This window comes from Mastigoproctus giganteus, chromosome 3, assembly GCF_048544385.1.
Source record: "Mastigoproctus giganteus isolate SK-2022 chromosome 3, ASM4854438v1, whole genome shotgun sequence".
Lineage (NCBI taxonomy): Eukaryota > Metazoa > Arthropoda > Arachnida > Uropygi > Thelyphonidae > Mastigoproctus > Mastigoproctus giganteus.
Genome location: NC_143577.1, coordinates 48662062 through 48675519, shown reverse-complemented (window position 1 = coordinate 48675519; position 13458 = coordinate 48662062). Strand labels below are relative to the sequence as shown.

General features: G+C 37.3%; 1 protein-coding gene across 1 annotated transcript in view; it reads right to left on the bottom strand.

Moving 5' to 3' along the window:
- The window catches only part of Neurl4 (neuralized E3 ubiquitin protein ligase 4), a 636447-nt gene that overhangs the window by 483978 nt on the left and 139011 nt on the right, over nt 1-13458 (bottom strand). The window contains exon 7 of the mRNA XM_090369970.1: nt 4542-4635. Coding sequence (XP_090226096.1) covers nt 4542-4635 — 94 coding nt within the window. The remainder of the gene's footprint in view (nt 1-4541; nt 4636-13458) is intronic.

The window sequence follows — 13458 nt, the reverse complement described above, 5'->3', positions numbered from 1 at the left end:
GAAGTGATCACTTCCGTATGGGTTCTCGTCCACTTCCCAAGCGAGTGAAGGGAGTGGAGAAGGGGAGCACATGGAGAGATCAATTGCAGAAAACATACAGGTAGGCATGTGGAAGGTGTTTGTTCCAATATTTAGAAGGGAAAAGTCATTGTCATTCAGCATACATTCTATGACTCGTCTCCCTCCATTGATGCTAGCACTACCCCACAGGGTGTTATGTGCATTAAAATCCCCAAGAAGTAAGAAGGGGGGGCAACTTCATTACATCATCAAGGCCTTCCTGGGAGATGTCAGTCCCAGGTGGAAAATAAATAGAGCACAAGGTTAATAAAAATCCCACTGTAAGGCGACTTACAACAGCCTCTATGCTGGTTGTAACTAGCAAGGGCTAAACTGGGGTCTGGTTGCCCACAAGGATAGCCACTCCTGCATGAGCAGGACCATCTGCAATTCTATCCTTACGAAAAAAAGTGATGTTATGCATGGTGGGATCATCATCTGCCTTTAGATAAGTTTCCTGCAAGCAAAAGCAAACTGGCTCATGCTTTTGCAGGAGGGCCTTGATGTCATCAGTATTTCGCCGGAATCCACAAAAATTCCATTGTACGAATTTAGCCATTATTTTGGCTTGGTGGGTCCATCAGGCGGCTTCTGAGTTGCTGAGGGCTTACTTTTATCAGTCTTGGGTTTATCTCTTTTGGGGAAGTATGGATGCTGTTCGGTGTGCATTTCTTCCTCCACAAAGAGTTCCAAGACTGATTCGTCCCGTACCTCCTTGTCCTCTACATCCATTGTTTCTGGTATTACGGGTGGCTCTTTTTTACCACTTGGTTTTGGTAGTGGTGAAGAACTAGGAGGTAAGGATACAGGAGTGGCAGCTGACTGTTTTTTTGGTGGGCTTTTGTGAACTCAATAAATAGCATGCAATCGGAGTGAATGACTCTTTTGGTGGTACAGTCATCTCTGTTTATGTACCGATATGCACTTCGCAGAAACCTTCTGAGCGCATGAAGGCTTCCCGCTATTTATTGGTTGTATGCGTTTTCTAGCCTCTGGGCAGGAGATATTCAGCTCTGTTTTTGGATCATTTTTTCATCCTTCCATCGCTGGCATGCTCTGGAGTAGGTAGGATGTTCTTGTTGGCAATTTACACAGATCAGTTTGGAGGCTGAACATTCCTTGCTCTCGTGGTCTTTCGCACCACATCGAGCACAGGCAGAGTTACCACAACAAGCTGTTTGTGAGTGGCCGTATTTTTGGCATTTGAAACACCTCAGTGGGTTTGGAATATAAATCCTCACTGTGCAGTTTAAGTACCCTGCCTTGATGGAACTTGGAGGCCGTGGGGTGTTAAATGTTAGGATGAGAACTCGGGTAGGGGCGAGATTCGCATCCTTAAAGAAGCACTGCAGGATCATCTAGACAAGACTTCAGTTATAGCTTGGACACAGCATGGTTTTGTAAGGGAAAGTCTTGCCTGACCAATTTGATTGGATACTATGATGTGGTCACAAAGCAACTGGATACAGGGAATAACTTTGATACCTTAAAATTTTAGGATCTTAGAAAGGCTTTTGATACTGTTGCACATGGAAGACCTGCACAAATTGGAGCAGTGTGGCATTGGAGGCAAATTGCTGCTATGGATAAAGGGATGGTTGAGTGGGAGAAGACAGAGAGTGGTAATCAATGGACACTGCTCATCGTGGACTAATGTTATTAGTGGAGTCCCTCAGGGTTCAGTATTGGGTCAATTGTTGTTTTCTGTATTTATAAATGATATTGATGATTGTATATCAAGCTTAATGTCCAAGTTTGCAAACGATACAAAGGTTGGCAGGGTTGTTAAGGACACTAATGACAGTATGCTACTGCAACAGGATCTAGAAAAGTTGAGCAGATGGGCTGACAGGTGGCAAATGAAGTTTAACATTGACAAATGTAAAGTACTACATATGGGAAGTGGCAACAACAGAGTGACGTATCAACTCTGTGGTACTACACTGACAGTAGTAGAGAACAAAAAGGACCTGGGGGTTGATTTGATTTGGCAGTTGTTGGCGCATCGGCTTCTATGGCCATATTGCACCTCCCAAGGTTTTTGCAGTACTTTGATCCAAGCCCGAGGCGGGAATCGAACCCGCGACCTTGGGTTGCCGGGCAGGTACTTTACCCACTCGGCTAGCCCGGTCGGCAGGACCTGGGGGTAATTGTGTAGGCAGATATGAAGTTTTCTGAGCAGTGCAGGCAGTCTGCAAGAGTAGCTCATAGTGTCTTGTCAATGATATACAGGAATTTTTCTAGCAGGGATAGGGAGGTGATTATTCCCTTGTATAAGGCAATGGTCAAGCCACACCTTGAGTACTGTATATAGGTCTGGAGGCCTCATTTCAAGAAGGATTAGAGCTGCTGGAACGAGTACAGAGAAGGGCTACAAGGTTAGTGAATGGAATGAAGGGTTGCTCTTATGAAGAAATGCTTAAATTTTGCAAATTATAGTGTCTGGAGACTAGGCACCGGCGAGGTGATATGATTGAGGTGTATAAAGACTTGAATGGTTTGAGCATGCTCAATGCTGATGGAATTCTCCCTCTTGCTCAGAATAATCATTTGAGAGGGCATAAATTCAAATTGAGGAAAGACAGATGTAGGATAGATGTGCAGGAGTTTGCCTTTAGCCAGCGGGTGGTTGGTTGGTGGAACAAACTTCCGTCCTTTGTTGTGGAAGTTGATAGCCTAAATAAATTTAAGGCTGAGCTGGACAGGTACTTGGAACGAACGGAGGGGTGAAATGGGAGTGTGTCTTTTTTTTTTTTTTGGCTGATGCTGCATAAGCTTGCTTTCTTGCATCATATGCCTTTACTAATGCTAATTTCTGTGTACTATTACTATCGGTAACTTTTTAGTATATAAAATGAGTAACCGACCGGGCTAGCCGGGTGGGTAAAGTGCCTGCCTGGCAACCCAAAGGTCGCGGGTTCGAATCCCGTCTCGGGCTTGGATCAAAGTACTGCAAAAACCTTGGGAGGTGCATTATGGCCACAGAAGCCAATGTGCCAACAACAAAAAAAAAAAAAAAAAAAAATGAATCTAGCAAAAAAAAGAATAATAGTGTCAATAAACTACCAGAAGATATGATAAATGAAACTGCTGCAAGTTGCTATACGTCATTCTTTTTTTTACAAAGATTTAGAGTTAAGCTGTAATGGAATGTAACATAGTATATACAAGGGATACACAAAGTAACGTGCCAAATTTTTTTCCTGAACCAAAATTTATTACAAAATGCTCTATTTTCTACATGCTCTATTTTCCTACTTATTCTCTATCCACTTCCATGGTTTTATGCTAAAAGAAGCAAAGGCCTGTATGCCTTATCCTGCAACCATAGGTATGTCTTCACCTGATAGAATGCATTATCATTGTCCTGAAACTTCATAACACCAAAGGTTGTATTCTTCAGTGCTCTGAAAGTCAAAAGGAGCAAGATCAGGCAATGCAGTCCAATAAGTTTAGGGACTGCCTCTTAAAGGGTAGCATAACACTACTCCAAAGACTGCTTTTGTCTGCAGATGAAAATGGCAAAGTCAAGATTAATCTCCTCTAATAATTCAGAACATTAAAGCTTTTACATCATCTTCATAATGTCCCAACCAATCTGAACAAATGCCTTGGAACAGAGCTGAGTATCCTTGAGGGAAGGGCGCCTCAGTAGCCAGGTGGGCAGGAGCGGCAGTGCATAGCAACGCTTCTTGATTAAACTGGGGTTCGAGCCTGTGACCACCAAATACGGAGGATGCGGAAAGGTCAGGGAATGACCACCGCATATCCCCAGAGCAACATATGGCCTTAGTTGCTAATGCTCCTAAATAACAACATAACAATAACATAACCTTGAGGGAAGTTTCCCAAGACCCAATTTGAAAACTCCATTACATATCTTAGGGATTGGATAAATGCACTGAGGCTTTCTTTGCTAACTGACGGTTTGAGGGCCAACTGCCTTCTTGTGATGTTTTAATTCTTAAAAATTAACTCAATGGCAAGTTTTGTTTGAAGTCAGGACGACATATGTTGCAGGGCAGACAAAGAGCAAGGCAAATCACAGATCTCACCTTTTCCTCTTCCTGATGTCACTCATTCAGTCCAGTAAATAATGGTATTACTGTCAATCGTACTACCTCCATGGATATTCTTTAGTTGCTTGTGAATGTTCCTCACTGATTTCTTTTCTACCACAAGAAACTTGATTACAATTCTTTGTTTCATATGCACCTCACTGACATAATCATTTTGGTGACTCACTACAACGGTGGTACCTACTGGATTGCTTTGCAACTCAGTGTCTAAACATAACATTTTTTAACCTGGTAGCACCAAACATTTAAAATTTTTTAATACATTCTGAGTGAAGAAAAAAATATGGCAAATTACTTCCTATGAAATCTAAAAATTTTATGAAATATGTGAATTTACTTTTAATTTGTAATAAAACTATTGTGATAGGAGCCCAGTTAACATAAACAGAAATAAAAATTTACCAAGGTCTGTGAGCTGTTTGACCACCATTAATTACACATACATTATTCCCACAACGTTGGTGAAACAGCAGTCTTTCTTCACCCATATGAGAACCTTTAATAAAGCAAAACAGTTTATTTAATAGATATGTCACATCACGTTTATTTAATAGATATGTCACAGATATGTCATATCCACAGTGGCTAAATCCATTTTTTTTATTTAATATATATTTGTAATTTTATTTCTTTTTGTGAATTGCAGCATATTTACATTAATATTTTTTGCAACTTTCATGTGAAAAAAAAATTTCAAAAACTTTTCTTCTGGGTTACAAAGACACTGTCTATCCCTCAAAAGCATTTCAAAATTTGCATCAGCAGAAATAAATATATTTACCTGCGCAATTAAGCCATGATTTGGTTCCTTTGGTTTTCCAGTCTTTTGGATATGCCATTAGTTTGCGCTGATGGCACCAGTGATGTTAGAAGAAGAGATATTTTTAGCCACCAGTTAATAGCAATAGTGCTGCTGATTCAGATTATAAAATCATTTGCTATGGCGCTTAATGGAGTGTTAAGACCATTTTGCAATAGTTCTAATGGTAAAAAGAGGTACAATCTCTGTAGTGCAAAAATTGTCCTTAACCAAGGTTTTTATAGGCCTATTAGATAGACTTAAAGGTATAGGTCTGGAAAATAGTGGAGCACACAATTAGATGGTATGGCAATATGCTACTCCGTAAAAAGGAAAATATATCATTTGCAATTTGTTGTGTGAAAGGCATAATGTGGGTTGTTTTTTGAGACTAATTCAAAAACAATAATAGAAACACCAATATGCCACATTTGTTTAGGTAATTAGTTTACTGTGAAGCAAAAGATAGAAATAGACAAAATTATTTATAGATTCCAATGCCTAGCACAACACCTATTTGAAATATATAAACATTTCTGTGTAATTCATTCATTTAGTTTTTAATAAACTAATTAAACAAAACAAATCATGGTGCGTAAGAGTTTATATTATTTATTTTTGAATTAATATCATTCATAGTTCTTCACCACTTTGTTGCTGGAGTGTATAAAGGGCTAAGGTAAAGAAAGACAACATGAGAACCACGGAAAACTTCAGGAAACTTTTAGTGGTCAAAAGCATTTCCCGGTACCGCAGCTTCTCCCTACATTCTCGGAAAACAGATGGTGCGTGTTATCAGTAGTGGCAGTAGAAGTCAATAACAATGTATTGATTAGTTTTTTCTCATTATTAAAAGCAGATTATCAGAGTTTATGAGTGGGCTGAAATTTACTTATGGGGTACACCCTCCAAACTGCCTCACAGTCTTAGGGTGTTTATCCCCACTTCCCGCTGTTTTAACCCGATACAAAAACGACTTCTACAGACAGTGCGTGTTATCAGTAGTTGCAGTAGAAGTCATTTTCCTATCGGGTAAAAACAGCGTGAAAGGAGTGATAAGCATCCTAAGACTGAGGCTATGTTATTTGGTTTTTAGGAGCATTAGCAACTAAGGCCATATTGCTCCGGGAATATGCGGTGGTCATTCCCTGACCTTTCCGCATCCTCCGTATTTGGTGGTGACGGGCTCGAACCCTGGTCTAATCAAGAAGTGTGTGCTACGCACTGCTGCTCCTTCCCACCTGGCTACGGAGGCGCCATTGAGGCAGTCTGGAGGGTGTACCTGTTAAGTAAATTTCAGCCGCGAAGGCATTACACTCACGAACTCCAATAATCTGCCTTTAATAATGAGAAAAAACTAATCAATACATTGTTATTGACTTCTACTGCCACTACCGATAACACACACCATCTGTTTACTGAGAATACAGGGAGAAGCTGCGATACTGGGAAACACTTTTGACTGATAAAAGTTTCCCGAAGTTTCCTGTGATTCTCGTGTTGGCTTTCTTTACCTTTGCCATATAAAGTTTTAATAATTGGTGAACATCTTTAAAAAAATGCATAACTAGAACTTATTACTGAGGAAGGGAATATTCAATGAGAATATCTTTTACTGCTAATACTGTTAAAACAGTATCACAGTTTCTGTCATACAGTGAGGGGGGGGAGCCCCTCTACTCGTAGTATGAGTAATCTGTGATCTGTTAGGGCTACGAGTACTTCTTTCTGGCGAATTTTGAATATCCTAGACTGCCATGGAGCATTGTCGCTTTAATTTGAAAGTTGTCCATTCCAGAATGTCAGGCATTGTCATTAGAAAAAGAATTGGATTTTGTAATCATAATCAATATATATATATATATATATATATGGGATGTGAATATGAATTAGCAAATTACTAAAGGAGTGGAGATTTTATTTCAATGTAGAAGTTGAAAGAATTTTATAATTAATGCTAACACTGAATTTTAATTCTGTCATTGCTATCTGGAAGATGTTTCTGCTCCCAATATAGCAATAAGATTGGACTTACAATTGGTTTTAGAAATGGCATTGTTATCCATAAGCTGAACTAAAATTGCTAATTTCATTTATAATTGAATAGTATCAAGAAAAGAAGTGAACCTGTTATTCAGTTACATTCTTAGACATCACTACAGCAAATAATCCAGGAATCTCATCACGTGGTGAGTAGCTGCAATTAGCAAACTTTGTCTGAACAGTGAATAATAAGTTAAGTCTAAAGAAATCAGCCAAATAGTGTGTGGAGAAAAACTTCTCATTAAACATGTAACAAAGTTATTTGTGAATATAATTTGCCCAAAGCAGCAAATCATTAAAGGAGTAGTGATTTTTACTTCAATATATGAGTTAACATAATCTACCTTGGCATGCCCTTGAGTAACTTGATTACCGATCAATTTATACTTATTGTAGAAGTCTGTGTATCTGACAATTTAAAATCAGCCTATGCATTTTTATTCTCTGCCACTAAGCTCAGCAGTTAATAATCTGTCATTCATTTTACCAAAATGGATGACAGATGAACATCTTTATTGAACATCTCATAAATGATATAAAAAGCTTAGTAGCTTCTGGATACCTTCCATCTATTTTTTATGTTAAAAATATTTTAGGTACATTAAAAAGAATTCACCTTTGAGAAAGCAAAATTCCTTCCCTTTACTCTTCATAGTAATTATTTCTCTGAATAAATTCAACATCAGTACATAATGATCACTGTCACCTATTGGTTCTTTTACTCCCTAGATGATTAATCATTACCAAAAATTGAATCAAGACTACTGTTTTCCTGCACATTCTTTCTAACATGTTGGTATAGAAGGCAGTCATTCAGCAAACAGAAATGGTGCAAGAATATTTGCTAGTGCTATCAAGGCAGTGTTAGGTGGGTCAGAAACCTGCTAGCATGAAGGGGTACACAGACTAATAGATTAACAATAGTCACAGGCAGAAGTGAAAGTGATTCTTGCACTGCTTCTATTGGGATATGTAGCAAGGTACCAGTATTTCAAGACCTGCTGTTGGCATCACGTATTTCCTTGTTCCATGATGACCTAACAGTCATCATGGAACAAGGAAATACACAGGCAGTGTTAGAATAACTATCAGTAAGAACAGGTACATACATCCTTGCATATACACCAATGCCAGGAGCATAGTAAATAAATTTGATGAATTTGAAGTGCTGGTCAAGTCACCAAATGCAAGCATTGTGGGGTTATTGGAGACATGGTGTCATTCAGATATAATGGATGCAGAATTTGAATATGAGGAATAAAATGTATAGAGAAAGGAGAGACAAGACAGGAGGGGAGATGTCATGCTCAAAGAAGCACATAAAATCGAAGACAGTCCATCCAGTTGACAAGAGTAGCCAGTTCAATGTTGAATCAGTGTCGTGTGACATGAACACTGGGAAAGCAAAAATGAGAGTAGGAGTGTGTTTATAGGCCATATGACTGTGAAGAGTACAGCGAACAACCATACAGAGAGACACAGTGGATCAGTATATCAGAATGTCTTATAATGGGGGATTTTAACTTTCCAGATATTGACTGGAATATGTAGGTTGGTCACTCACACACTAGATAAACTTTTGTGAATTTACTGGAAGATTGTTTTCTATAGCAGCGTGTTAGAGAAGCAAAAAGAAAAGCAATATGCTTGATCTGATTATCAGCAGTGATTATCCAAACATTAAGAATCTGCACATAAAAGAACCACTAGGTGGCAGTGATCACACTGTATTAATGCGGAAATTACTTAAAGATGTAACCGCCGCCACCAATGGTAAAAAGAAAGATTTTTGCTTCATAAAGGTGACTACGGTGGTCCCAGAGAGTTTTTAAATTCTATGCAGTGGGACCAACTGATGTTATTACCATCAGCAAATTCTAAATGGGAAGCTACTAGGCTTTTCATGCCAACTAAGAAATACCATTTAAGGATCAGACCTAAATGGATGTGAGATGAACCAATGAGACTTATTGCAGAGGAAAAAAATAAATGGGATGCATATAAATGATCTAGTGACAGAGAAGCCTATGGCAGATATAAAATAGTCAGCAATCAAGTCACTAAGGATGTTAGGCAAGATAAGAAATCTTTGCCAAAGGATGCAAAAAAAAAAAAGCATACTCCTTTATTTATGTAAACACTAGAAGGAAGGAGATGAATCACACAGATCCACTCATAACAATAATTCAACTGTTGATGATCCTGTTCGGGTTGCTGAAAAGCTGAATAAGTATATTTCATCTACATTCACACATGAGGAATCTTTAGAAGAGTTGATGCCATTTTATCAAACTCTACCACAGAGCTAAATGATTTTTTAATAAGTGAGAGGAAAGTGGAAGAGAAACTGCTGATGTTAAATGTAAGAAATGCACCTGGGGTGGATTGGATCTATCCCATCATATTAACAGAGATAGCAAAGGAGGTAAGCAGAACTTTTGCCATAGTTATGACAAAGGGAAGGATCCTGCGGACTGGAAATGTGTGAATATATCTCAATTCACAAAGAGGATCAAATACATGAGTAATTACAGACCTGTTAGCTTAACTTCTGTTCCAGGGAAAATGATGGAGTCACTGGTTAAAGAAGTAATGCTGGACCATCTAGATGGGAGTGTAGTTATACTTCATTCAGAGCATGGTTTTGTTAACCAGAGATCTTGTCTTACCAATTTGATTGGATACTATGATGCAGTGACAAAAGAACTGGATGCACAAAATAATTTTCATATCATATATATACTTGGGTATCAGGAAAGCTTTTGGTACTGTTGCACATAAGACTGCTGTACAAATTGAAACAGTGTGGAATTAAATAAAGGAATGACTGAATGGGAGGAGACAGAGAGTAGTTATCAATGGACATTGCTCTTTGAGGACTAATGTTAGTGGACTCCTACAGGTTTCAGGGCTGGGCCCATCGCTGTTTTCTATATTCAATAATGATATTGATGAGGGTATATCAGGCTTAATGTCTAAGTTTACAAATTATACAAAGGTTGGTGGGATGGTTAATGATAGTAATGAAGGTATGCTACTGCAATAGATTTAGCATATGGGCTAAGAAATGGCAAATTGAGTTTAACATTGACAATGCAAGGTGCTGCATATGGGGAGCAGTAATCTCAGAGTAATATACCAGCTGTGTGGTACTACACTTGGGGTAGTGGAAAATGAAAAGGACCTGGAGATAATTGTGCAGTCAGGTATGAAGTTGTCTGAGCAGTACAGAACAGCTCATGGGGTTGTCTCAATGATGCAGAGGAATTTTGCTAGCAGGGATAAGTAAGGATAATTGTTCCATTGTATAAGGCAATGGAACAATTCTGGAAGATCTGGAAGTCTCATCTTAGAAAGGATGTAGAACTGCTGCAACAGGTACAGAAAAGGCAACAAGACTGGCGAGAGGAAACAAAGAGGGTGCTCTTATGAAGATAAGCTTCAGTTCTGCAAATTGCGACATCTAGAGACTGGGCACCTGCATGGTTATCTGATTGAAGTGTTTAAGGCATTGAATGACTCGAGCAAACTCAATGCTGATGAGATTTTATCTCCTGTTCAGACTATGCACAATTCAAATAAATTCAAATTGAGGAAGGATGGTCATAATTGACGTGCTGAAGTTTCCCTTCAGCCAATGGGTGGTTGATTGCTGGAACAAGCTTCCATCTGTTGTGGAAGTAGATAGATTGAATAAATTCAAGGAAGAATTAAAGAGGAATTATTGGAGGGAATGGAGATGTGAAATGGGATTTTTTTTTTTTTTTTTGGCTGATGCTGTATAAGCTTTCTTTCTTACATCATTTGTCACAACTAACCTAAGAGTTATACTACTGCAAAATATGTATAAGCAGAAACATAACTAGGAGTTTTTACATGTATGGCAAAATATCAGAACTGATCCTTTATTTTCATAGTTATTATTGTTATTTTTGGTTTTTAGGAGCATTAGCAACTAAGGCCATATTGTTCCGGGATATGCGGTGGTCATTCCCTGACCTTTCCGCATCCTCCGTATTTGGTGGTGACGGGCTCGAACCCCGGTCTAATCAAGAAGCGTGTGCTACGCACTGCTGCTCCTTCCCACCTGGCTACGGAGGTGCTTATTTTCATAGATATACATGTAGTGGCACTTTTTTGTCACCTTTTCATAAAATGTTGTGTGTAGAAAGGTTTTTGTGTTGTTATTTTTTGTCTGATGCTGTATAAGCTTGCTTTCTTGCATCATTTGTCTTTACTTGCACTGGATTACTTTAAGTCACTGAGGAGAATAAAGTTGTATGCAGACTTCATGTATACAATATTTATTTTTTTCTACTGAAGTTAATTTCTAATAAATTTCTTTAGTATAATTTTTTAATATTAAACTCTCGTAAAAATGCATTATTTTGTAATGAATGCAATTTTGAAATCAGTTTTTTTCTCTCCGAAAAATTATTCATTACTGCTGTTTGTTTGTTGTTTTTCTAATAAAAGTAAAGTCAACCTATGCAATCCAAAGGGAAATTCAATTTCTGAGACATAACATTAACTTCACTCACTTGCACCTCAATTGTAACAAGGACACTCATGTGGCATCTATTTAACCTTCCCACTTTGTTTTAATTATTATAAAAAAATTAATTTTTAGCTTTTTTACTGATTTTGAAAACTAGTTTTTTACACATTTTTAACTATTTTGGCTTTATTTTTAGCTGATTTTGAATTTAAAATGGTGACCTATTAATTATGATCTGCTAAACCCAATTAAAACAAACTGAATAATTTTTTTTTTTTTTTTTTTTTAGGATTTTCAAGTCACTGAACCTCCAGAACAAAACAGACGCTCACATGGAGTCTTGTAGATACATGTGAATGTCTGTATTTTTTTTCAGCTGTTTGTATTTAGCCAGTGAAATCAAAGTAAATCAAAGATCAGACACCTGTTGCTACCATCTGGCAGACACCATGTGAGAATAGAAGTTGCCTAGAAGGAAGGTAGACAATTTTTCTCACCTGGTATCTGTTAAATGCCAAACAAAAATTTAATGCCTCATAATTCATAGTATATCAAAATGAAAATAAAAAATACAGTATAACCAGAGAATATTGGTGGGGAAAGGTACACAGGATGATTTTATTTTATTTCCAGATTTAAAAAATAACAAAAATTTTAAAAACTACCATCTGTCACACACCATGCTATAGCAGAGGAAGGTTAATAAACTTCATTAAAATAACACTTATCTGATCCTTGCTTGAGCATTTAATATAAAAACTGCCATTCTATTAACAAGTTTTGCATTTACACAGTATAATCTTTGCCTACAAGCAGTATTCTCCATTTTTGTCCCTCCAGCAGTAAAAACACTGACATTGTGATTTCCTCATGTAGTTAATGTATTAGCATGATATAATACTAAATAAAAATCAGCCAAGATGAGGGGATAAAAGCAGCTAATACCAAAGACAAAAGAAGGTGACAAAAACACTGTAGACTGAAAGACAGCCCTGATGTGCCTATGATATTTTAACACAATGCACTCAAAGTGAATAATTGAGTAAGCACTCTTTGTCCTATTATAACTTATTTTTCAGTTTATCAGCTATCAATGTCATGTCTATTATGAATGATGTAGTAGCCATTGATAGAAATTAGCCTTTTTTTTTTTTTTTTTTAATAAAAAGGAACAATTCACTTTCTTTCTTTATTCAACAATAAACATCATAATTATTTTTTTCATAATAACATATATAAATTCTGAAATATCCATAATTTTATAATGCTAAGTTCATTGGTATATTATTAAATATACTGTAACTCAAGTATGAAATGTAGGAGGTAATTTCTATAGTTTTAAGTGACCCACTGTTGGGTTGTGCCACTCAATAGGTAGTTACTAAACAAGGTATGCTGGTTTTGTAATAAAAAAATTAAATATTTGACTCCTGCACTTCTTATATAAACTACAACTTGTTTGTAAGGTAGTGAGTGTGAAAAAACATGTTTTTCTTCAGACACCCCTAAAGCGGGTGAAAGAATATATTGTAGTACTTGGCAATTCACAGTGGATTGTCCAGCATAAATGGGTTAATAAATGTTCTAGACATCATCCTGTGTACCTTTCCCCACCAATATTCTCTGGTTATACTGTATTTTTTATTTTCATTTTGATATACTATGAATTATGAGGCATTAAATTTTTGTTTGGCATTCACAGATACCAGGTGAGAAAAATTGTCTACCTTCCTTCTAGGCAACTTCTATTCTCACATGGTGTCTGCCAGATGGTAGCAACAGGTGTCTGATCTTTGATTTACTTTGATTTCACTGGCTAAATACAAACAGCTGAAAAAAAATACAGACATTCACATGTACAAAGGGTACTAGGAAAGTTTTGCAATACAGCTTTGTTTATTTAATTTTTTCAAAGTAATTTCCTCTACATTCAATACACCTCTCCATCCTCCGAAACCAATCTTTAAACCAGTTCTGCC